The sequence below is a fragment of the Drosophila hydei genome, unplaced genomic scaffold (genome assembly GCF_003285905.1).
Source record: "Drosophila hydei strain 15085-1641.00,03,60 unplaced genomic scaffold, DhydRS2 tig00008130-arrow-arrow-pilon, whole genome shotgun sequence".
In the NCBI taxonomy this organism is placed as follows: domain Eukaryota; kingdom Metazoa; phylum Arthropoda; class Insecta; order Diptera; family Drosophilidae; genus Drosophila; species Drosophila hydei.
The window spans coordinates 1484464-1510835 of record NW_022045839.1 but is presented as its reverse complement, the minus strand read 5'-3'; the positions used below and the strand labels follow the sequence as shown (position 1 = coordinate 1510835).

The window sequence follows — 26372 nt, the reverse complement described above, 5'->3', positions numbered from 1 at the left end:
TTTTTACAAATAAGTTAACATATTTTATATTTATTGATGTTATCAAAGTGTATTTAATAAAAAAATATAACAATGAATTGAATTTGCTTTCAACTTCGGTAAAAATGAATCGATTTATTTGGTCGAGCATCCGTAATATGTGTAAAATATACTTAAATTAATTAGAATATTGTTTATCATTGAGAGAATTCAAACATATATCAATATTATTATAGAGATATTAACCGTCATCATATAAATTGTAATAAGAACGAGACTAAGTCGGTGGAGCTCAGCCACCGCCACCGCCGCCGCCAGAGAGCTCGTCCTCGTACTGCTTGCGGAAGCAGTCGCCCACTGGGAAGAAGTCCCAGCTGCGCTGTTGGTACATATTCCACACGTACGTCTCCTGGCCGGTATATTCTGTATCCGGCTTATTGATCAAATGCATCAGGAAGAACATATAGTTGGCCAGATTGTGCTCCTTCTGCACGTGTGTATCGAAGCCATGCGGAACTATATCAAAGAAGTCCTTGCCCATGCCACAAATGAAGCAATTCGATTCCATATTATCCTTGACCGATTCCAATTGATCACGCAACTCGCCGAAGGCGTCGATAATCAAACCCTGGATGATGGCCAACAGGATGACAATGACGAAAAAGAAGAATGTAATGTCGAAGATGATGCGATAGACTTCATAGTCATCTCCATCCGGATCTCCAATTTCATCACCTATGCCACCGCCTGCTCTAACGCCCTTGTACAAATGGAAGACGAAGCACGTCAACATGTCATGGCACTTCTTGTCCACCTCCTCATCCTCCTCCTGTATATAGAACTTGCGGAAGAAATTGAACGCAATCACCGTATATATGTACACAATAATCGTAAGGAGCATCACGGTCAAGACGAGCTGTTTGCCATTGTGTGTTACGGATTGCAGAATCGTGCGCAGTGTCTTGAAGCCGACAGCCACATCCAACAAATGGGCCGCAAAGAAGAAGTTATTAAAGTTGCCCATCACCGAGAAGCTGAAATACCACAGGGAGTAGAGGAAGGAGTTGTCCGTAAAGGTGACGCCCGCTTTCCACACCTGATAGCGCCAGTCGATGTTCATGATGTAACGCAGAATGCCCGTCTCTTCGCTCTCCTGTGCGGTAAATGCGCTCTTCTCCATGCCCAGCAAATTAGAGATGGAATCAAAGTCGTAGGTCTCACTGTACTTTTGCCTGACCTTCTTCTTGACAAATTTATCCCAATAGTTGACAGGGAAACTCTTGGCCGAGATGACCAGCTTATCCCAATGGGACTTAAAGTCATCGTCCTCGGGCTGCTCGGCTATGAAGAGACCATCGAATTCCAGACGACGGGCGATCTCCTTTTCCCGCTTGAATATAGCCAGTGGCACCTTCAGATGATAATACGCGATCAGCATGGCCAGCGATACCAAGGAGTGGAGTAGGGCAGCTATGCGTAGCACATGTTCCATATAGAAGAAGTCCTCGTCCACATGCACAAGCTCCGGTATATCATCGTCTTCGAAATCGCCATCGCCCGACCCATCGCCTGAACCACCCAGGCCAGAGCCCATATCCGCACCGGCACCCGAACCCGAGCCTAGAATGAGTTCCTCCTCAGCCGATCCTTCCGATTCATCGTTAAATGAGGTGACCTTATAGAAGAGCAACATAAAGTTAATGCTGAATGCCAAGACGAGCGCCACATATTTCAAATTGTAGAAGTTACGAGCCAAGAAGCTAACGGCGCGGTGCGTGTACTGCGAGAAGTCGATCTGGTGCACTGCTGGAGTCTCTTGTGGTGCCGATGATGACTTCTTGGCCTCCGCCTCAATGGATGCCATGGCAGCTTCTTGAGCCTTTTGTGCCTCCTGGCGCTCTTGAGCTGCCTTCTTAGCCGCCTCACCACCGAGCATATCAACTATTGAAATTGGATCCTGATGAAGATCGCCTTCGAGTAGTTCTCCAGCAACAGCTGCGCCGTCTTCTGGGCTAGATTCACCGCCCTCTTCCACAGAAGAGCTCGCTGGCGACTCGTGCACCACCACCTTATACATGCCATTTTCTTCCTTGTTTATGTCCAGGCCAAATGCTTGAACCGGACCCGGCGGCTCTTCCAACGGCAACGGCGGCAGCGCACGTCCAAATGTTTCCTCCTCAACTACAGTTTGTTCCTCCTCCTGCTCGGGTGCGGGGCCACGCATCAGATTCAATAGAATGCCAAAGATATAGCGCACCACACAGTAGTGTGCATAGCCCGTGTAGTAGAACATATAGAATATTATCTTAAAGAAGCCAACAATTAGTTCAGGTATCGATTTCGTTTGCATAACTCCAATTTGATGCTTGATATTCGATGGACTCAGCATGTGAACTCCGAACTTCAGACCGTCCTTGACAGCAGTTATTGTGCGCCTAATCGGATCCCGAGCTGCGCGCTCTTCCTCTTCTTCACTCATATAGGAACTGTAGGCCGTATCCCGCTTCACATTGCCGCCACCATCGTCCGTGGCCATGAGACCAGAGGCGTGGGTCATCTCAAAGATCGCATCCTCACAGAAGTTAACAAATGCTTCCAGCTTCTCCTTGTCGCCGCCCTCCGTGACAATCGAGTAGAAGAAGGCGCGCTTCGATTCACGAATCTGTGGCTTCTCCCACTGTTCGATGTTCGAGTCCTTGATCTCGAAGTAAACACGCTCAATGCGCTTCGAGCTGCCCAAGATTTCGATGCGACCCAGGAACGGCTCAAAATAGTTCAGCACAGAGCCCGCTGTCTCCAGGAAACGCGCCAAGCGCGGCTCGTTGGGCATGTGTTCACTTAGGTTGGTCAGCAGCACAGCCAGGTTGAAACCGATCTCCTTTGATGGCTCGTGGAAACGTTCGACAAAGGCTCTATAATCAATTTTGCCTTCGTGATTGCGTTCACAGCAGGCCAAAAGGAAATCCATTTCCTCCCTGAAAATATGTAAAACAAATCGTCAACAGTTGCCCATTAGCTAGGACTCTCTTCACTTACGGTGTGTAGTTCTTGGACTGCTCCATTTTCTCTCTGAAGTCCTTGGGTATTACCCAGCCCTCGTTCTTCATATCGATCTCATGGAAACTGGGCGACTCGATCAAGTCGGCCAACTTCAGGAACATATCGAAATACTTAAGAATCAATTCAACATTGCTAGCCGACTCCACAAGAGTATCCACCATCTGCTTGCCAATAGTGCCTGGGAAATTTTGGAAGAGGAAATTTGTATTGATGGCATGCAGACCTTCTGGAACAGATTGTGCGACTTGCCATTCACAACATTGCCTTCCAGCATGGACAACATCATGGTGATCATATCCTTTTGTAGATTGAGCAGCTCCTTTAGCAGATCCACTTGACTCGAATGCTTCGAGAGCTTGTCCTGCATATGCGAAAATAGAAATAGAAAACCGCCGACCGCATCCCACAATCTGGAATGGGCCAAGGCCTGCTGATTCAAAGTACATGGACCCTGGATGACCTCAGTGAGTGTATTGAACACTTGGCTAGCCACGCCGATGGCCTTGAAGAAGTTAGCCTTGCCAGCCGGATCAATGATCTCCTTGCTGGAGTAGTGCCAATAGAAGTCCATAATCGATTCCTGCAGACGCAGCAAATAATCCACTGTACATATGACCACGTTCACAGTGGTTGTATTTCCAGCCTGTGTTCGCAAATAGTTTTGCCATTCTAGATTTGACGAAAGTAGTATTTACTATATACATAGTTGTTAGGGAATTGATGAGGGACTTACCCAAGTTGTGACCCTCGCAGGTTAGCTGAATGAAACGGAACAGAGCACACGTAAACTCCGCATCGTGCATATTCTTCTCACCCGCAGCGCCCTCCGAGCCGACACCAAGACCTGCACCCGCACTTGGAATATACTCTTTGTTTTTGTGGTTTTTACAACGATAGCGGGGATCAAGTACATATATACGGGATACGGGATATAAACGGCATGCGTGTGTATATGTTGGTTGGATGATTGGGGGAAAGTAGTTGGAAGGAGAGACGAAATCAATAATTGAACTTAGAATAATGCATGAGTCGTGATGATGCCATAATCACAATAATAATAATAATAACACTAACTATAATAATAATCAATTATAAGTTAAGAGCTCAGCAAACTTAAAGCAGGATAGTTTCTGGTCCACACAGCAAGGCTAATTACTAAGGCAACTCACCCTCGGCCTTTGTGTTGCGCTCGAATGCATCCAGATCGAGCACGCTGCACGAGTTCATCAGTCCGGCTATGGAGGTGAAGAAGCCCACATCCTTTTTCTCCTTCAAGTGATTCAACATACCCATTTGAATGTCAATATTACCGCCACGCAATATGGCGATGCCCAAATTGAGTGTCGTCATGACCATCTCCGAAGGTATACCTTTGGAGGCGGATATGTGCAACAGCACCATTTCGGCAACGCCACGATTCGACAGACGCGCTTGATGGAACAGCAGCTTCTGCTTCTCCATTTCTTGTTCCTGTCGAGCGTTAAGAGTATGGTATAGTTAGAATATATATACACTGAATATGTATGGAGTGCATAGCTGTTAGTGGGACGAGCTTTAATTTAGCTTAACTCTATCAATCAATCAGTCAGTCAGTCAGCTCTTATAATTCCCTTTGAGGATTAGCGCTGTTTGTTTTGTTAGAAAACATATAATAAATATAGAACTTTTAGCTGTCAGTCAATGCACAAGTTAATCAATCAATCAATCAAATTTAACTGATGTAAAGAAGTCAATCAATCAATCCGTTAGCTCTAGCAGCCCTTCATACGCTCAGTTGAACCGTTTAATCTGAATTTGTATGACAATATTTACCATTAGCTGGGACATGCGACACTTTTCAATCAAATTAGATTAATTTGCAAGCACAATTGGGATTTGGATAGATTAGTTCATAATTTTGTATTTTTGTTTGATATTGTCTTAACTCACATGAATACTTGTGCCTTCGCCCTCTTCGCCGCCCTCGCCCCCTTCACCTTCCTCGCCGCCTTCCTCTTCCTCTTCGCCACAAGACTTGGCTGCTATTTGGGCATAGGACATGTACAGTAAGTCCTCTTGAAGTGCGCCACTGCGCTCTGTCATGGCACCGCGGCAGAAGGTGGTAACCAGCTGTGTCAAAGGATCCGGTTTGCCGTCAGTTTCCTCTTCGTCCTTCTTCGATTTTTCTGACTCTTCAAATGTCTGGGTCAGATCCTCGATCATTACTTCCTGGCCAACGTTCTCCTCCTGCAGCCATTGTTCGTAATAGGTGCGTGCAAAGATATTGCAAGCACGATGTCTGCGGGCAATAAGAGATCGTTATTAATTTCGACTTGACTATGATAAGCGATAACACAAATGACATGCTTTTAGTATTCGAGTTAAACTGCTAAAAACGCTACGAAATGAAAGCTTATCGGTACGCCGAGCGTTAAATAAAACCCTTGCAGATCCCTTCGAAGAATAATTCAATTTCGAATGACAGAGTGACCATATACATGATATTTACTAAATACAGCGATCTGCAAGGGCTTAAATACTAAAGAAAATAAATAACTGCAAGAAATTGCATTCTTATATTCATATGTATAAGTGTATAAGTTGATGTATAAGATTTATGTTCGTATAGGATATTAGTATTTTTTTGTGGCTACCACCTGCTCATACGATATAGATGCTTGGCGCGTAAGCTTGAAATAACTGCCTGGCGTCGAGCGACCGATATTTTGGAACTCCAACGTTTTGTTTTGTTCTTAGCGCCGGTTGCCTATATGGAGCGTACAATTGCAAGCAAGAGCATAAAAATACATACATACATATTAAAAGACAAAAATGAGTTACAGCACTACAGTCACACTAAGTGGTATTGCGTATTAGTATATTTTTAGTTAGTTGAAATCAGTTGGTGAACGAAATACAAAAAGACAAAAAAAAAACCAAAGTGCGCAATGTGATGTAAATTATAAATAATAATAGTAATTCAAATCTGTTTAAAGGCCTAACGCTTGGTCCCAAGTATTAGCTGAAGCTATGTGCATGTAAATAAATACAGCCCGTTTCTAAATCACTAAATGTTGATCTTCATAAAGTACCGTTACTTTACATACATACACACACACTTGAATTCTTCAGCTTCAGCCGTTGCATAAATGTGCGTACGCATGTGTATTAGTAATGCAGTTAATATATCGGTAATAACCTGGGTAGAGAATGTAGCGATGTCTGACGGAAACATGCGATAACGGCACGCTTCCTTTGTATTGACACAACGCTCCTGTAGACATTTTTGCTCTGCTGTTGTGGATGGTCGATCTGTAATTGTTTCGTTCACGATTTGGTCAGCAGTTGAATATTATGTGTCGTTGAAAGATAAGTTATATATTTATTTGGGGCAAATCGTATCGAAAAGAAAAGTTGAAAGTGCAAAGTTGAAAAAGTATATATAAGTATAAAAGTATATATATAAGTAAGTAATATCAGTTGGTATTGAGAAATAAATATATATAAAATACAAGAGAAAGGAGAGATACTTGTATAAGAGTATATGTATTTGCAATACCATATGTGGGCATAGAATGTCAATCCCATCTCCCCATCTACTTACCATATGCAGGCCAAATAGAACCTTAGCCATAGCCACAATTCGATCAACGGTCTCTGTCGTCTTGTCTTTACCCTTCTCATTCGAATTGGCATTCACCTTCTCCAAAGCCTGCTCATCGACTGGCTCTTCAGTTTTGCCCAGCTTCGAGTAGAGATAATGCTGCCACGACATCTCATCCGATGGATCTAGTTTGTCGGGCAATGTCAACTGATTGCGTGCAAATTCTATGACATCGTATTCGTTCATTTTCTTCAAGTATCTATCCTTGCAATGCTGCACCAGCTCCTGTTCGCGACCCGCGAATAGATTTAGACCAACGGGCAGTAGACGCTTCAGACAGGCAACCATTAAGCTGGCCTGCACTTCCTTGTCCTTGTCACGTTTCTTGTCCCTGTTCTTCTTCTTCTTCTTCACCTTGCCACCCACTGCCGGCACGCCCTCTGATATGGCCGATCGTCGCGTAGCCGTTGGCATTATCAGAGCCATATTATCAATTTCATTGGCTGATATAAAGTTTTGTTCCTCCTTCAAGAAGTATTGACTCTTCGACCAGATATTGAAGATCTCTGCAACATGATTGTAGAGCTCTTCGGCCTCTGGAATATTATCCTTTAGCCAATGATTGCGCTGCAGATCCACATATTTGATGAGTAGAGGATAAAACGAGTATATATCTCGCACAAGCAAATTCCAATCCTCTTGAAGCTGCGTCTCCACTTGCGAAGTATCGTCTGTTGCCGATTTTATAAATCCTCGCATGCTGTCCTCCTTGTGTAGCATATTCTCAGTACGTTTCTTGACCCGCTCGGCCAATGGCAGGAATGGATCCTTGAGCAGCTCCTCCGACGTATTGATGATGATCTGCTGAGTGTAGGCCGCAATGCGTGTCATCCAGGGTGCATTATCATTGCCGATATTTTTCTTGATCATCTTGAGCACATTGCGTAGTAGCGAATTCATGTGATCGGCTGTGACCATGGTCACATGATTGCCGCTGGTCGGACTCACGTTATCCGGACCCTGGGACCACCAGAAGGGCAAATAGGCGCATAGCAGTGGCAATATAACGTCAATGATGTGCGGTGCATCGGTATAAGTCTTATCTGACTCAACGAACTGATCCACTTCAGTGAGGATCGCTTCCAAATTGGGCATACAGCTTTCCATTTTGACCATAATGTCCTGTGCCTCTAGCGAATGGTCTGCAATGCGATTTAGCAACGAGTACTGATTGTGCTTATTGAGATGCGGCTCCAGATAGGCAACTGGAAAGCACGAGCTGTAGGCGCCCAAGCAAGAGCCCAACGCAGGTCGGTGTCTCTCAATTTCCGTTTTCAGGTATTTGCGATCGTGTGTCAATGTCGCATCGGTGCCCAAGTGATACAAGGCAGCTAATATCTTATAAGACGCCACTTGAATCTCGTCGAGTAGCAAATCACTGCCATAATCACAGGCAGCCAGGTGGTCAAACATCGCAGTCAGCACCGGCAGCACCACCTGATTTACATAGCCCAATGATGTGGAGGTCTTAAGATGCGTGCCACGCAAATGGCTGTACTTGCCATCCTGTAGATTCATTATCGTATTGCCGAGATCATCGGAAGTTTGATTGAAGAACGTCAGCATCGATGTGCGTATGAATTCGGGACAGTTTTTGGTCAAAGTCTTGGCATCAATGCCCTTGACAAGAACTTGTAGGCAGCGCACAGTGATGCGCACATCAGGTCCAAAGGCGCTGAGACGATTGCGCAAAAGAGCTGCCAACTTACAGAATATGGATGCAACCATTTCCTTCTCCTTTAGCGAAGCGGCACCTATGTTGTTCGTAGCCGTGGCAATGGCAATAAAATAATTGCGATGCGTCGAGAAGTACTTCTCCATTAAAGGCAAGACTACCTTTGAGAAGAACTTGATGTCACGCGATGCCGTCTTGAATGATGTTCGTCGACTGAACGTGGTGGATGGCTTCAATAGCTTCATGTTGATGGTGGCGCGGTCCAGATATTGGATAAGCTTCTCTAGTAGTGAATAGGAGAAGCGCAGCTCAACGGCAGCTTGTGTGGCACCTCCTTCCTCAACAGCGCCACCCTTTGAGGGCCTACAAGTAAACAGAATTTTATATGTATATATTATATGGTATGTGACATTATAATATCCTCAAAGATGTTAAACTGCCCCTTGTTAAAGAAGAAATACAACTATATGAAAATAGATACATGAATAAACTACATAACCACGATAATGCTCTAGCACTAAGACTACGGGATGACTCAAGTAGGTAAATATATGGATTGATCTCATAGGAGCCCAAGCCATCCGGTTACGTAATACTATTGTTAATAAATTAGCTTATTATATTATATTATTATTATTATTATTTATATTATAACAAAAAAAAAGGATCCTAGGCTGATCTTTCTTACTTATGCAATTTGTATCCCTGGTACTGCATGTATTTGAGGAACTCCTGTGAACGCTCGCGGTCCTTTTTCTTCTCCTTATCCGTAAGCAAGTCATAGGGCACCAACTGTGGATGTATAACACCACCGCATCCATTCAACTCTTCGTTCTTCTTCTTCGCCCATATATCATGAGAGTTTTCGGCCAGACGCTCGGCCATGTTCTGCATTTCTCTGCTCAGCGTCAGGTTGCTCATGTCCACAGGATGTGGATTATAGTTGAAGGGACTGCCCTCATTCTGAAATTCATGCTATTTGTGTAAGCACCAAAGTGTTTTCAAGTAAAAGCGAAGATGTAGATGTGACCAATTGTGCGTTAGGGGTATTCCGTAATTGTAAGCATAAGAAATTTTTGGAAAGGCGTTAATGAAATAAATTTTTGGGAAATATATGTGTTAGTCGATTCATGTAGTAATACATACAATTTGGGGCTTCGATTGACGACGCGTCGAGCCACGATGATTGAGTGGCAAATCGATTTCAGAGTGCTCAACGGTCCAGCCAATGGCCAGGAGACCTTTGAGGCATTCACGCACCGGATCCCGGTAGCGTTCACGCTCCTGTGAAAGTATGTAAATAAGTATTAGATTTATAGAGATATATAGATATCTGTAGATAGATATATGATGTCGATTAGCGATGAGTATGCCCATTAGAACGTTAAAAGTAGTCGAGTTGATTGATATTGATATCTATACTACGTACATATTCACTGAGCATATTGTAGGGCTTTAGACGTGGGTGCTTGCGATCGTTATCTGATCGAATTTCGCCATATGTCCAGCTACCTTCCAAGCGGCGACTGGCCCAAGCATCGTGATAGTGTTCGCTGAACTTTTGAACCAACGAATTTAAATCATTGTCCAAATGTACATTGTTCGTATCGATTGGATTTGGCACATATTGTGGTTGATCCGGTGCACCCATTTGTCTGCCATAATAGTCCTCGTCGGTGTTCTTTGATAAACTATAATCTGGTGGCAAGGCACAGCCAATAGCAATTAGACAGGGCAAAGCTTTACCGAACAGTTCCGGGTCATAGTCCATGTTGCTCAGCGAGTCAAAAATATTTGAGAACAGAAGCATCGTTAGACGCTTCTCCTCATCTGACGAAGCTCCATACGAGCCCTGGCCTTGAGTCGAGCCATAGTACTTAGCGCAGCGATCGAAGTGTAGTGTGAGTAGCTACGAATACGAGAGAGTTTGTCAGTTAATGATACTAGTAACTTGAGTGGGAATTATCAAACTTACCCTGAGTGCGACTGTCGTGTATTCGGATAGTTTGGAGACATCAACAGTCAACTTGCGCAATAGCTTTAAGAGCATGGCAGGTTGCATTTGTGATGTTAACGCCACTAGAAAATCGGATACTGCCTCTCGCTGCCCCTTGGTTAGCATACGGTTCTTGGATAACCTGTAGACCGTGTGCAGTGTGGCATCCAAGAGACTTGCATAGTTCTCAGCCTCGTTATAGAACTTTGAGTGCTTGATGAGCAGTGGCAAAATAGAGTTGCCGATGTAGCGATTCATGGCTAAGGCCATATCGCTCTCCGAGCCATCGCTCTTATCTAAAATTGTGGCTGTACGCAGATCTGGCAGAAAAGCGTCTTCTAGCAGCCGATAGAAGAGATCTTGTGTCTCTATACCATAGACACGTTCCAAAAATAGGACAATACTCTGTTTGTTATTGGGTAAGAGGCCAGATGGCATATCCGATTTCGGTTTCTCCTCGCCAGGAGCAGTTTGTGTGAGCGTAAACTTTAGGCTAAGCACACCTTGAAGGTCTTCCAGTGGCACAAGAGATCTCAAAATAGCTCTAGCTCTCAGTGATTCGTTCTTGCCTTGCTCGATAACAGACACGTCCGGGGCGCATCTTCCCAGCAGGTCAACAAGTGTACAATAGAAATTCAATATGGCAGCACCTGTATCAATATAGTCTTCGTCTTCTTCGCCTTCCGGAAGGGGATGTGTAAAATTGAGTCCAGCTATGGTGCCTTCGGCTTCGTCTTGCATTTTACAACGATCCGATATGCGCTCCGACATACGATTGGCCTCGACGATTGCACGGAAGAGACCTTCCCCTTCTCCTCTTAGAGCCGGTCCCAAACATTCTGGACGACGGATAAGAAGACGAATGACAAGGTTGGCATTCTCCTCGACACTCTCGCCATTGACCCAAACGCAATAGCGCAAAAAGTCCAGATATCGCTCACCCTCGACCGGGTCCCAGCCCAAATCGGGGTAACCCTTTTCAACAAGCTCTGAATTGCTTTGCAATCCACATCTGGACAGGTACACTGCAATCTTCTCCAAATAATGTTCCCTAAGTGCCAGAGCTAATTCTGTGTTCTCCATTAAACTCGAATATGCCACATCCAATGGGGTGGAACCACGCAGACTGGGTCTGGCTAACAATATGTTCGCATTGTCCAGTAAAAAGTCAAAATGATCGAACATGGCCTTCTGATTCTGGCGTCCGGTACGGCAAAAGTAACATAGAAAGCGACAACAAGCCACAACCATTTCGTGCGAGGTGTCTTTCTCCTTTGAGGGCACACCCTCGGCACCCTCGGTTTGTGCGGGGGCATCGCTTTGTGCCTGAGCACGACGGCCTAGAGTATTCATCATGACGGCCATTACGTTTTCGTGCACACGTAAGATGCGTATCAAATCTGGATGCTGGAAGAATGTGGCGTTGTTTACCAGTTTCCACAGACGCTTACGCATCAGCTCCTCCTCTTCCTGGCTCATTTGGACGGGCAGCAATGCACGTATTTGGCTTAAGCCAACCCACATCTCAGCTACATCATCCCGTGCACGGTTGTTGATCACATATGTCTTTTCAAGAGCACGTACCAGCTCACCGACCGTATCGTATTGCCGTACCAGTAAGCTAAACATTTCGCGAACTAATTTTGGATTCTCGATTTGTGATTCTTCAGCCCAGCTGACGATGGTTTTGATTAGGACCTTGCGGAAAACCTCTTCAGGTGTCTTTTTCTCAGGCTCCTCCACTTCTTTGGGTCCCTCCTCTAGTTCCTTGACGGTATTGATGAAATTGTAGATTTTTGTTATGGGTCCCGTTTTGATCTCTTCGATTGCATTAGTCTCAGTACCATCCGGCTCCTGCAGCGCATTCAGCGATACCTTTTGCATTAGACAGTCGTGGAATTCGCTTAAGCGACTGCGCAACTCAAGACCACAGGTGCAATTATCCTGATCGTCAGACTCTAGATTCTTAAAGCAAAGAATCTGATTCATTTGTTCTCTGGGTGGACAACGGAATTCCTTAGTCTTTTTGGCCGCAACAGCACTTGGCAAATCGGATTGCTTAATCTCAATATAACGGCGCAACTGATCGGTTTGCAGATCGCCCACAAAATCGTGGGAGAACGCTATTATGCTCTCCACCCGATGGCGTAGCTGTGTGTCGTACAGATGATGCAATAGATAGCACATTTGCAACTTGGCTCCCTCGGCCATTTTCATGGTGAGCAAACCCTTGCGATGTTCATCTTTGCCCTCTGCAAACAGTTAAATAAACGAATTAGATAGATATAATATATATTGGATGGATTATTTCTTCTTTTTTTGTTTTCTTTTCTCTCCCACCTCTCGCGAAAGTGGCATCCCAAGTCTCTGGATCCACCATTACTAATAGCTTTTGAACGTCCTCATCAGTAAGGACGCCAACTAACAGTAGGCGATCCGTTAGCTTAATGAGTGGCCTACACAAAATATAAAGTGTTTGATCAAGTATAACTAATATATATAAACTGATGTATATACTTACAAGAATAGATTCTCGTTGGTCCAACCGATGGGATCACGGTTATGCACTTGATTTATTTCCACAGCATCTTTAAGTGCTTCCATTACAAATTCTCTGACTACTTCTAATGGGAACTTCGGGGAATACAACTGATCGATGTTGGGTATCGGTTCGCTGGAAACACTTGGCATACTAGATGTTGCAATCACAGGGGGACTGAACGGGTGGAGTTGTTGTTGTTGTTGTTGTGATCGGTAATCGGTAATCGGTTGCGGTTCGATTGGTGGTGCATAGAGTGTTGGATCAGTGCAGGTGTTTTATAGTTTTTGTTTTTTTTTTTTTTTGGATTGAAAGTATTGGAAATAAAATGAGTTATGAGGTAATCACAGGTGCATTATGACAAAATCAAATCAACGAACGAGCGAACCAGTCGTACTTAAAGCTCGTCGTTGAAATGGACATGTATGTAAATGTGATATACTACAACAGTGTGTTTACCCAAGGAACTTATCTTAGACCGTCTGCACTTACGTGATTTCCGTCATACGCAACTGCGGGCGCACAGACTCCGTGACAAGCGAACGCAGTGAGTGGCGCATCTCATCCTCGGCGTAGAGCTCCTTCAGTTCCGCGCCCAACGGTGTAATGTATTCATTTTTGCATACCTCCATTGTGGTGGCATGCGATTCCAGATGCAGCGCTATCAGCAGATCATAGAATCCCTGACGCAATGGTCCACTCATATACTCGGACCGGATGGCATAGAGCAGTTGCTTCTGATCGACATGCTGGCAGAGCGCATGCGCGGCACGATAATTGGATTGATAGCACAGCGCAGCATAGAGTGTAAGCGTGTGGGCATGGAAGGAGAGTAGTTTATCCATTTCAATTAGCTCCAATATATCGATGCAGCGATCTTCTTCGGGTATGTGTAGGGCCAGCATTGAGACTGGATCTTCGCAGAGCATTGACCAGCCACGTATATCGGACAGCTTCAGCGCATGCACCTGCAGTGAGGTGTTGGGCACTCGTGCCCATTGGTGCGGTCGCAGGCACTGCACCTTCAAACGGGGCGGTGACTGCGGGTTTATGTGCTTGTCGCTGGTGGGCAGCACGGCTGCTGACAATGGCAGCGTAGTGGGTGTGCGGCCCAATTCAATTTGTAGGATCTCTTTGCTGGTGGCTTCGACGAAAATTGCTGGAAATAGTTTGGTATCCGGTTCCATCATCCAGCGATGCGATGTCTCCTTGCCCTCGCACGTGAAGCGTATTATGCCCGTAGCTGTATCCACGAAGCAACCGACGAACATACCCTGCGATGCACCTTTGCCAGAGGCATCTTGTGTTACCTCGTTGAATAGCTCGTCGGCGCGTACCACGTAGCAGCTCTGACGATCTATGCGTTCAATGGGCACTTCATAATAATCCTCAATGTAGACCGAGCCGCGTCGCACTTTGTTCTTATTGAATTCGCGACTATGCAAATGGTACTGAGTCGTTACCCAGCCCACGTACACGTGGGTGGGATCCTGACCGGGGAATATGCGCACACCATAGAAATACTCGTTGATCAACTTAAGGCACTCGGCATCGAACATCTCGTTGCCAGATGATTCGACAGGGGGCTGGCCCAAATTCGTAGCGCTCAATTGTTTAGGTCCCTGAGGCACTGGACTGGGCGGTATTTCGGCCTGAAGTGGAAGTAAACATAGCTAAACATAAAAATCTACAAATAGATTTTGTGTTCTACTCACATTGTTTAGTCGCAAAGTTGGTGTTCGTGTTGTCATCTGCTGGTTAACCACGTTTCTGCCATGTGCTACGGTATTTCTGCGCTCCAGCGAGGTGTCCGCAGTTCTAGAACCATTTTTCTCACGACTCTGATCACGTGATTTCTTCGAGAAGAACTTGAACGGGCTGCGGCCACGTTTCTTTTTGTCATCTAGGTCATCGCCCAGGCCATTCATATCCAATACGGAAGACGAACGCTGCATCTCATCCAATGCAGCCGTCATATCGGTTTCAAACGTTATATTGCGGGTCAGGGAACCTTTGCGTGGTGGCCGTGGGGGATTACGCATCATGTGCTCGGCTTCTGCCTCGGTGTGATCATCGAAATTGCGTGTCAAGCCCTTAATATCGTTCATATTGAAGCCGCCCTTGAGCATGTGATCCATATGTGCTGCGGTTTGGGTTTGCATTTGGATAGCTGCCTCTTGTGCTTCGCGCATTAAGCGATATTGGCGTAATTTGATCTCCTCCCAGCGTCTCGCCTTTTCCTGCTCACTGATGAAGTCGCTCATGCAGGTGACAGGCAGGGAGAGACGCAGGAATTCCCAATTCGCCTTCTCCATGGTCTCGAACGTGTTATGCGAGATCTTCAAATGCGGCGGAGTGTCAGCTCCACCAGGTATGCGCGTCACATCGATGCGACAATCGGGCATTTCCTCGGTATTTTCAAAAATGGGCTGATCCTTGGTATACCAGTGCGTGACAGGGCGTCGCATATTGCTGTGAAATGGAACTCGTTAGAAATTATAGTTCCATGAAAAACATATTTATTTCTCTATACACTTACACACAGAATGGCTCGTAGCCCTCTTGCAGACCACATGTGGTAAAGAACTTTAGGGAGTCCACGTCTTGACCATAAATCAAACGCGCCTTCTGGCCCACGCCCAAGGTGCAGGCGGGCACAAAGCCCACGCCCTCAGCGGTTACATCGGCAAAAGTTGTCTCGCCACCCAAGGCATCCATAAGTAGCTCTCCATTCAATGAGAAGCCTGTGCAAATAGTAACATTTGATTAGCCTCGTATAAGAGGAACTTGGCTTCGACTTGTTATATATATTAATGGATCTAAACGAAGCTGCTTTTAAATAAATTAAGAATTCTAGTCAGGCTGAAATCTGCGCAGGATCATAATATGTGTGCGTACTAGTAATCGATCCGTAATGCCTTGACTTTCTAAATAGAAATCAAAATTCATCAAAAAGTCGCATCGCACTAGAAAAAAAAACAAAAAAATCCTATTCAAAATGCGTGCTATTAGATTGCTTGCAATTCTCTGTTTGCAGTTTATCGGTTTAGTTTAGTTGGCAAAAAAGATAAAGCAGATTCAGCTGTTAGATGTCATGCCAAATTCTTGTATACTATATATATATATATATATATTAGTAGACGGATTGAAATCGAAATTGAATTGCCATCGCAACGAATTCAATTTCGCCTTCAATCGTTGATTAGTCAAAATTTAAGGGTGTAAATTCACAGGCAAATCGAACAAAGTAAAAAGCTTTTTTTCAGATGAGCTGATGTGTCACCTTTTGCTCAGGTAGTCCTTCGTTATATTATGCAATAGTTAGGCTTTTGTGTTCAAAGTAATAAAAATCAGGTGTTAGGGCATGGGACATTTGTTGGACTTCAAAAAAAAACAAAATTTAAAGTGATCGAAAATGTACTAGAAAATATTTCTAAGTTTGCAAATTTCAATTTTATTGTATATAACATTATCTGATTGGTATGTAGTTCGATATATGATGCCCTGTTCGAAATGTCGTCTATATAATTATTATATATTTTCATTGTTTATGGTTGAGTTGCAGTCGGGTTGACGTTGGATCTTAGCTGATGTGGTTTTGTGTGACATATTGTATATGTACTTAGCTTTCGTATAGCAGGGACCTTGACATTTAGTAGATATCAAAAGCACGGATGTACAAATCTTGTATTGGGGGAATTGTTTTTGTTTTGTTTTACATTACAACAAACGAGCATTCAGAAGCAATTCTTACTAATTGTATGATCGGCTAGATCTAAAAAGACGCCGACTATATCCCCGGGTCCACATTGTTTACCGAACGATTCACTGTTGCCACCGTAGACTTTCTCTTCCTAAAAAGTTGTAATTTGATGTTTAAAATGTGTCAATTGATCGCATGATCTATCAAAGCCCCAATTAAACGTATTGTTTGTTTGGTATTTTTGTTAATGATCAGATATGAGAGTATCGCTAAATTATATTTATATATATAACAAAAAAGTATTGATTAGAAAACAAATAATTATGTGAAAATAGTAAAGAAAAAATTGAGTTGAGTAGAATAGAATAGAGTTAAACAAAATGCGTTCGATCATAACGAAATTTCAATAAGTTAAACAACGTTGCTAACGTTGCCAGTGCAGCTAGGATCCTTACTGATGGTTTGCTCCTTGACGTCGATGAAACAACCAATGACGTCGCCAGCCTCATAGCGAACACCGAAGTGCTCGATCGTTCCGGCATGCATTTTCGTTACCTATAATCATTTTTTTGGAGGGTTTTGAATTTGAACTTGCATTAAAGTCTAACCAAACGTTTTGAACTAGACGTCACATCACATTAACCCACAATGGAACCTTTGCTCGTCGTCATATACCAATCACTGGTGGACATAGTTTACAATATGGAAACCTAGAACCCTGCATACTCACATTGTGTCCATCAAATGCCCAGCTGGTGTCTTCGCTGCCCAACATGGCGCCCGGATAGCAATCGGCGCGGGCCCAGCCAACGCGCATGGGACCCGCTGTTAGCACCTCAAACTCGAAATACCATTTGCCAGAGGTGACGGCATAGTTGCGTTCCACTCGATACGTTCGAAAGGCTGCGAACTTCAGACGTTGTGCCTCGGCTAGCAATGCTTCGGTGCCCTCGCCAGTGGGCGGATCCAGGACATAGCCATAGACCAACAGAGTGCGCACTGTCTCGGAGGCAGTGTCGCGATTCGCTTTCTTGATTGCCTCATCGACCTTGGCATAGGGCACCAGATGAGGGCTGCGATGATTTTCGGAGTCCTCGTTTAGGCCGTAGGTCCAGCCCTGCTGAATACGCTCGCGTGCCCACAAATTGTGCGTGTTCTCGGCCAGCTGATCCACGAGCTCTTCCAGCTTTGGCGTTAGGGTGACAGCGCTCAGGTCGAGCGGCGCCGGCTTGTAGCCATTGGCCTGCATAAATATCTCATTGGGCAGTCGAACAGGTCGTATGCGTGCTGGTGGCTTGTCCATGGTTATGTAGTAACCCAATGAAATGATAGTTCTGTATATGGAAAGAACATATTTAGATTTGGAACATCTTTTGATATGTGGCAGCTGCTTACTTTAGTGTTTGGACCGCTAGTTGATTGTCGTACCGCTTCTCGGCAGCTGGCAGTTTCTCGAACTGCGTGAGGCAGGGATGTATGCGATGATAATCCTCTCGTTGCTCTCCCCAGGTCCAGCCAGCGTCGATCTTATTCAAAGCCCACATTTCGTGTATATTTTCTGCCAGCTTCTCCTTAATCTGATCCACAGAGCTGGGCAGCGATACGCCTGTCGTATCCACGGGCTTGGGCACAAATGGTGTATCGTCCTCGATGAGCCAGGGACCGGCCAATACATTTTTGCTCAGATTACCAAAGTAAAAGCAGGGATCCAAGCTTAAGATCTGATGCGGCATGAGGCACTGTACGAGCGCCGAGAAGCCCATGGGTGGGGCGTACTTCAAGCGGCCGTGGTCGCCGCCAAACAAAAAGCGACAACTGAGCTTCGACGAGCAACTCATCACTGGGAAGAACATCCCATCCAGATTAAAGTCTCTGAAGCAGCCGCGTACCTTGCCGCCATTAAATGTGAACGTTATGACCGGCACGGACAGATCGATGGCAACGCCAATGACATCGCCCTTGCGAATGTATGGCTCTTCGGGCAGTGTGTCCACCACAAGTGTCTTGCGTCCTCCCGTCCACAAGTGAGCGCCATCGAAGCCAAACGAATAGAGGTCATCGCCAACGCCATTGCCGCCCCACTTCTTGCCACCGCCCGGATAGGGTACATAGCCGGAGGTGTTGGCCCAGCCAATGCGTAGATGTGGCATTATGTGGGTGGTTTGCTCGATGTGATCCATGGTCACCTCAAAGTACCACTTTTGGTACATGGATGAGCCATCGACGCGTCCAACAAAGATGTTGGGACGTATGCTGGCCACATGATCCACAAGCAGTGTCTGCAGCAGCAGGTTCTTGCCAGGCAGCAGGAAATCACAAATGTTATTTTGCGAGGAGCGCACCGCAACGCCATTGCCCACACACAGAGAGCAGAGGACGTCGAGAACTTTGGGGTCTCGGCCGTGTTTCTCCAGCAGCGATATAATTACTTTAATATGCTCGTCCCTCATCATGTTCAGCGCCTCGGGAGAGTCAATTAACACACAATGAAGCACATCCAACATGCCAGATCCTTCGCTTGATGCCTGCGAGCCCAGGCGAGAGAAAAGCCAATTCAGGCGATTGCTGTTCGCAAACTGGGCGCAATTGGTGTGATTGCCCTTGATGATGGCGGCCAGCAGCTGGTACAGATAAGTGGAGATTAGATCCCAACTCTGGCCGGTCTCGTCGCCGGCCAGGAAGCTGGCCAAAAAGCCTTGAGAGGTAATTATATTAATCTTATCAATGGCCTCCAATATGAGATTGAGCACGCCTTCCTCCTGGAACAGATCCTGACGATTGCGCAAGGCACGAAAACGGTTTTGCTTCTCCTCGTGTTCTATGATAAAAGACAGAGAGCTTATATACTTTCCATTGAGCTATTCAGTTTTGCTTACCCATATCATCTTCTGGCTGCGAGAAGTAATTGATTAAATCTTCCAGGCACATGACCATTTCGTTGAGATTAACTTTTTGGAAAAATATTGAATGTCGACGATTGGATTGTAAGGTTTCTAAGGCGCTATAAGTGGAAGAGTTTGGGATTTTTTTTTACAAGATTTGGGAATTATTTTGTCAGGTTTGTCTTACGTTATAAACTGTGTGAAGAGGCTGCTACACTTTCGAATGACGCGTGCCGTCTTTGATTCCTCTTCCTGTGAGCGCGAAAAGTCGAGGCAATCGTCCATTTTACCCTCCTCGTGGAGTATCGCTTGCTTCTCTTCCACCTTGCCGACGCCCTTCTTTTTCGTTTCGTAGCTCTTGTAGCTGAGCCACAGGCTAGACTCGCAGTGCTGCACAATGACGGTGGTGTCACCGTATTTGATGATCGGCGAACCGATTATTTCTAAGTCTTTGTCCTCGAGTACTTTCTTTTCGTCGTCTTTTTCTTGCCTCAGGCAGAAAGTCGTCGTTGCAATCGATGCTTCCTCCTTTTTAACGAGGATTAGCTCGTTGCTCTCGTTGACGCCCAGATAGCGTCCCGTCGTTATATGACGTATACGCATGGGATGATACCAGTTTATGAAGCCGCCCGTCCATTTGGTCCGTGCCAGTTCCAAGCGCCACAGAGAACGTGCCTGAGCCATGACCACGCCTCCTTCGTATATGACAATGCTGTTGAGGATTCGCATTATTAGTGTAGTTAAATCAATGGAGACTTAAGTTGAGGCTTACTTTTGACCTGCCTCACGGCCCCAGGTGCTGGGTATGGTCAGACACTCGTCGCCGCCATGAAAGAAACGCAAGACATCGCCACCGAACACATAGCCAACATATTTCATGCGTGAGATGCCGGTGCCGTAGGGCTGTACGGACCAGTGGGTCACATGGAAGCTGGCGTTCACAATGGACTGTTCGTTCTCCTTGGTTGTGTGCAGATACCGTTCGGTGGCAACGGAGACCAAAATCAAATCATCGCCCACACGCACCTTTTCACCCTCCGAACGCTGTTTGCTCGCCGGATGAACGGTCCACCAACAGGCCTCCCCCTGGCTATGCTCCTGCAGGCCCACATCGAAGGAGAGCTTATCATTCGACGACGATGTTGACAAACAGGCCAGATACTGTTTCGTGGGATGCAATATAATTAAATTCATTTGGGATTATCTATTGTCTGACGACTCAGTGCTTAGCTCACCATGTCGCTGTTATGATGCCTCAGGAGTATGGCATTGCCATAGAGCAGAGTTCTATGGCCAGATCCTGTGCCCTTGCCCTGTAGATTTTAATAGTAATTAGTGAGTGCAAGCGAGAGATGATTCTTAATCGGATTAAGAAATGGTATATGCTTGGTTCTCTACGCTACCAACTTCAAGAATTACAAATTTGGCTCACTTAGAGAAATTTCTGATTGATTAATTGTATATGCATTTCTAGTTGCAATGCGCTAAGACTTTCTCTGAGTGAACCGTTGCAAAGTGTTGATAATTAGCATTTGTGTAGTTGAGAGTTTGCACTTGAAGTTAATTGAGAATGCGATGCTAGCAATTCACTCTTAATGAGCATGTCAATGGGTTTGTTAAATGCGGCAAAGAGCAATCGATTCCACGGTCTGATTTTTCACAAATCGTAGAAAACATATACAAAGAGACAGACAGATAAAGAGATAAATAGAGAGAGAGAGAGAGAGAGGGCGAGTTACACATAGATTTAAACTAGCTGAAGCTCGCTGGACGAGACAGAGAAGCAAAGTAGCAATAATAGCAATAAATAATAATAATAATAATAATAATAATAATGGTAATTAGAATAATAATAAGAATAAGAACAACTACTACATTAGACCGGCAGAGTGAGATAGAGATAGAATAGATACAGTAAGTTATAGTTATAGATAAAGAAAGTAGAGAGAAAGAAGCGCGAGTTTAAAGTCAAAAGAACGTTCTGTAATACTTACAACTTGACTATCCTGTTGGGTATTTAGAAAAATTTTGAAAAATAACGAGAAATTTATAGGTTACAATTTGTGTGAAAACAGAATTGGAAATTGTAGTGAGATCAACATGCAGAAGGTAGGGAATATATGTATGTAGTCAATGTCTGTCACAGAAGGAAATGTGATCATATAATGTTCCAAAGTAAGATATGGACTAGGAATCGGATAGAGGAAGAGACGAGAAGTAGCAAACGACTTAAAGTACAGCATGGGTAGAGTCGATAGATATTTGTTGTTTTTGATTTGACTTGAAGACGGTTTTAACACATGCTGATAAGTGACGTTTTCAATTGTTATTGACTATCAATTGATTGGGGACTTACGGTCTCTGAGCCAGCTGCTGTCACCAGTTCCTGGAGCGCACGCACCGATAGCGCTTGTTCGATGACGAACACGCATTGCGACAAATCGGGCGGCACATTTTTATCGGCAATGTTTTCGAGGAAGCAATGCCGATTACCGAATCCCTCAGCGGCCAGGCAGACACGTTCGCCAGTTGCTGTGCAGGAGAGCGTGACCATATCTTCCTGTAAATTGAGAGATCAAGTTTATTAATCACAGTGTTTATTGATTGTACCCAGTCAGCAGGCATCAACATGTCATGCAAAATAGCAAATTCCAATTGGTTTGCCCAAGCGTCCATTCAACCAGAAGCTATGCCACACGCAAAACGGGGCCGATGAATCGATGCAAAATGGAACGATTACGTGGAGGTTCCTAAATTTGAGGCAACAGAGCTGCAGCCACACGAGCCAGACCTCAACACCCCGACCAAAGTCAGCTAAGTGGGATGTGTAACCAGAAGTGTTGTCTACTATGTGTGCAAGTGTGTGTGAGTGTGTGTGAGTGTGTGTCTGGTGTCCAAGTTAAATGAACGGTAATGGATTTCGAATCGAACAATTTACATAATTTAAATGAAAACGAATCGTCCCATTGCAATAGTTCACTCTGGCCACAACACTGAAGCTGCATATTTGGCTTCCTTTTGTTACTGTTTTTCATTGTAATTCACAACTAATTCATGCTTGATTGTAGAGTAATATATTGTTATATTACTATGTAGAATATGTTAAGCTCAATGAGACCTTAGACTTTTTAGTGTATGGTTTGCCTATATTGTATTAGGATTTCAACTAACTGCACAAAACTGGCTAGGATTAAGTTACCAAGCATCAGGCTATATTTTATTTAAAGTTGTTTTTCAATTAGTCTTCGAATAATACCTTAAATTAAATCAAAGCACATTTTCTTTACACTTTTAAGACAAAAATGAACTTCACCTAAGTCAACACTAAATTCCTAGATATTGGGATTTGAGCTTGCCTCTTTGCAGTTTAGTTATGGAAATAGAGCAGTTACCTAGATGTCATTGAATAGGAGATTCTTGGGACTATACTTTAGCTGTCTATAGAACTTGCAACTTAGTTTCTTTATAAAATTAAATCAATACAAGACTCTATTTAATTTGTATCAAAATAAAAGTAGAACGAACAATTTAACACAATTCGCCTAGTAATTTTTAGTTGCTAAGCGCAAAGTTAGCTAAACTTGAGATCTTTATAGAATAAGTTCATCTAGAATATTCTATTAGACTCGCATTGTGACCTATTTGGGTCAGAGAGGACTGTAAATACAGGCTTTGCTATAAATTCGAAAGAATTATCGTTAAGTCTAATTTAACGGCAGACAACTAAAAAAGAGAGCATAAGGAAAATTGCTCCCCCGGCGTAGCTGTCCGGGGAAAACAGCAAATCGAGTCCCCCAACCTCTCGAATGTATCAAAATGGTCAAAGCGAAAAAACACTTACAGTATTTCCAGCCTATATATGCGAAGCATATTTATTGAATTTGAGCATCGAGTGAGCCAGCGGGCAGAAGCAGCAAGTAGGAAATAGATACGGATACCGAGCATAGCAGAATGTGTTTATTTATTGCAGCCAGGTGCTCGGCGCTGACCTTCTAGCCCCAAGGGGCAGGCAGGCGAGCGCCAAGGATTACCAAAGGACGACTGAGCGAGTGGCCAAGTCGCTGGTCACTGATGCTATTTATTTATAACAGACGTAGCTCCATACACATTTACACATAATGACTGTCATTTTCGGCGTCAGGTGTAGTCGTTGATATATCTATCTATATATATAGATGTATATGCATGTGACTGTGTGTGTATATGTCTATCTATCTCTTTTGTTGTGCTTATCTCTCGTTTATGTAAAGTGAAGCGAACAAATCTGGCGAGAGCTTAAAAATTTGCTGTGATTGAAAAGTGTGGACCTGACTTTTCGTATTTATTGGCAGCCATAAAGAAAGTTGGCGCTGTCTGTCTGTAAAGTCGGCGCCCATAAATATCCTACATCCTTTATGGAGTTCTAGCTGTGTGTGTGTGTGCTTTATGACATCAATTGTGTGAAATCCTCGCTAATATTTTATTGACTGAACGTAATTGATTTGAGATGTTTTTCAATACTGTTCATACAATGTGATTTCTTTTCATACCCATTCAATATGACTGAATGGGGTAACATGGTTTTGTGCTAATGTATGTGACGGGTTAAAGGAAAGGCTATCGATCCTAAATATTTATATTTATTTATCATGAAGTTCATTTGAAATATCGATTCCTTTTCCAATCACAGAAGATTGCTTAATCGATATCACACTCTAATAAGCATAGCCTTTAGCCATTTAGTCTGTAAGTTTTAGGCATTACATTCCCCAAATATTTATATATTTCGACTATATATAGATATCGATCTTTTCGCCAGCCTACACAAGTTTTAAAATGATCGATTAAAGTCGATATCGATAACAAGCATTAGTTATTTGATGATATTTCGTTTGTTTTTAGGCGGACACTCTTAACTAGAGCATATTTACTTAATTCTATTTGATTTGCTTTGAGCACTTACCGTACGCAGGAATGAAACATCATCCTGTTCGGAGCCACCTTCCGCTTCAGCCATTTTGCCGGTTAACGCAACGACTGCAGCGTCCAAACAGAGTTTGAAGCAATTATTTGTGTAGTATTTCGATTGATTTGTCTATGTGACCGGGTAACTCAAACAGGTCCCTAAATGGATTAAAAGAGGCTCGAACTAAAATTCTGCTTACGAAACATACATACAAACACATTCTTTTCTCATGCCTGACTAAGAGTTTGCCATCAAAATGAAAAATATAAAAAAAATATTGCAAAATTCTGTCGTTTGATTTTATTGTAAAAATAGATTTACTCTGAGTAGAGAGCACTCTCTCTCTCTCTCTCTCTCTCGCCCTCTCTCCCTCTCTATTTCCCTGTGTCTCCCTCGCTCTCTCTTGCTCTCGTGGAGGGCTCGTCGGGTCTTTTCATAGTTTGTCATATGCTTTTTGCTTGCCAAGTTTGCTCAGCTGTTTTTCCTTGCCGGCTTTTCTCACTTTTCACTTTTGTTTTTCTTCCCACTCTTCCTGGTCGCGATTTCTGTGTCACTTGTCATTTGTCAGTTTGCTTTGCTTTGCGCTTTCGCGTGCTTGTTCAGTTGGCTCAGATGTTTGTTAATTGTATAAATAGGCAGATTAGATTTAAGATTTTCTGCTTTTCTTTTGGTGCTTTGCCAAAATTTACTGCCGACTCTTAGCCGCAAATATGCGAATGTTACGTAGACAGAACATATGTATCTGAATAGATAGAAAACGAGGCATTCTTTTCAAAGTTCAGAGCATGGCACTAAAAGTGTTTGTATGTATTTGTCATTCATTTAGATTGAATATGATATTCAAATTGTAGATATATACACAAAGATATATATATATATATTTCTTATATTTATTATATTTATATTTATATTTTAATATTGTTGTTTGCTTTTCACTGGGACACTGTCCAGTGCGAGCATCGGTAATCCAGGGTCCGATGGCACGCATGGAGCGCAGCATCCGTCTTTGTTAGATAGAAATTTGTATACCCGGCACTAGCATGGACCATTATATCTATTAAAGATTTCGATAGATATCTATACATATGCATGTCAAAGTGTGTGCGTGTGTGTGTGTGTCTCAGCTACTTCTTTCAATCTTCAATCGGGTTTGCAGCACTGTCGTGTGTTTATTTTTGGGTTTCATCGCCGCACGAACGCGCCAACCGAAGCAGCGACGAGCGCACACATGTCCAAAAATATCACACGCAAAGACCTGGGCAGCCACAAAAAACTAGCACAGAATTTGAATTTGAATTTTTTTGAAGCGTTTTTCACACATTTTTCATATTTTCTTCAAGCACTTTTCATTCGCATTGCATTTCTTATGCAATTGATTTATTTGGAATGTCACACGCGCTGGAACTCGACTCTCGCACGCATGGATTTTCCACGAATTTCCACGAGCTCCAACACACACACACACACTCGTGTACTCAGGCCTGTGTGTGTGTGCACATACTTATAAATTCTATACTCGATACAGCTGCTGTGGGCCAACGGACCCACAGGCCAACTTACTTTTCGTGTCGATATTACTCTCTAGACTGACGAGCATCGTCGAGCAACGGCGGCTACGAAAGTCCCGATTGCCAAATGCCGAGCGAACGAGCGGCCGAGCGCCCAGCGCCAAGCGCCAAATATTGCGGCACGCAGCATGCGGCAATGGTAAATCTATCTCACTGCACAGTGGTTCAAGCAAGCCTCATTTATGAACAGTGTGTAACAACGTGTTTAGGCTTTACATTTTTATTATAGATGTGGCACACAGACATCAATTATCAAAGCTGATCTATCAGTAATGCTGCGAATAATGTGCTTCATGTAAGCGTCGTCAAATTTTAATTTAAATAATAATTATTATATATTAACATAATAATATAATATATTTTAATTATATATTAATTATTA

General features: G+C 43.8%; 1 protein-coding gene across 8 annotated transcripts; it reads right to left on the bottom strand.

The window, feature by feature from the left end:
• Positions 1–189: 189 nt before the first annotated feature.
• On the bottom strand, positions 190–26034 carry LOC111598039 (ryanodine receptor). Of its 8 annotated transcripts, none has more exons than XM_023313074.2 (28): positions 25983–26034; positions 24420–24580; positions 21834–22037; positions 21472–21483; positions 20713–20790; positions 20250–20638; positions 19665–20189; positions 19472–19596; positions 17991–19413; positions 17326–17929; positions 17051–17150; positions 15432–15636; positions 14608–15364; positions 13385–14544; positions 12875–13069; positions 12694–12809; positions 10333–12605; positions 9787–10266; positions 9504–9641; positions 9046–9320; positions 6623–8720; positions 5676–5785; positions 4969–5317; positions 4209–4509; positions 3773–3883; positions 3289–3708; positions 3016–3217; positions 190–2954 (listed from the first exon to the last, which is right to left on the bottom strand). In XM_023313074.2, exons 2-28 carry the CDS (start codon positions 24471–24473, stop codon positions 272–274), a joined length of 15387 nt encoding a protein of 5128 aa, XP_023168842.1. In that variant the 5' UTR covers positions 24474–24580; positions 25983–26034; the 3' UTR covers positions 190–271. The 8 variants fall into 8 exon arrangements, with proteins under 8 accessions (XP_023168842.1, XP_023168838.1, XP_023168837.1 ...); XM_023313070.2 differs by lacking the exons at positions 5676–5785; positions 17051–17150 and adding exons at positions 6218–6330; positions 16647–16746 and having other exon boundaries at positions 12875–13027; XM_023313069.2 differs by lacking the exons at positions 5676–5785; positions 21472–21483 and adding an exon at positions 6218–6330.
• Positions 26035–26372: the final 338 nt, after the last annotated feature.

Coding starts and splice junctions, on each gene's coding strand:
- LOC111598039 (XM_023313073.2), bottom strand. CDS start 24,473: ATGGCTGAAGCGGAAGGTGGCTCCGAACAGGATGATGTTTCATTCCTG. Junction 17,930..17,990: donor CTAGCGGTCCAAACACTAAA/GTAAGCAGCTGC, acceptor TTCCATATACAG/AACTATCATTTCATTGGGTT. Junction 3,908..4,208: donor GCGCAACACAAAGGCCGAGG/GTGAGTTGCCTT, acceptor ACAAAAACAAAG/AGTATATTCCAAGTGCGGGT.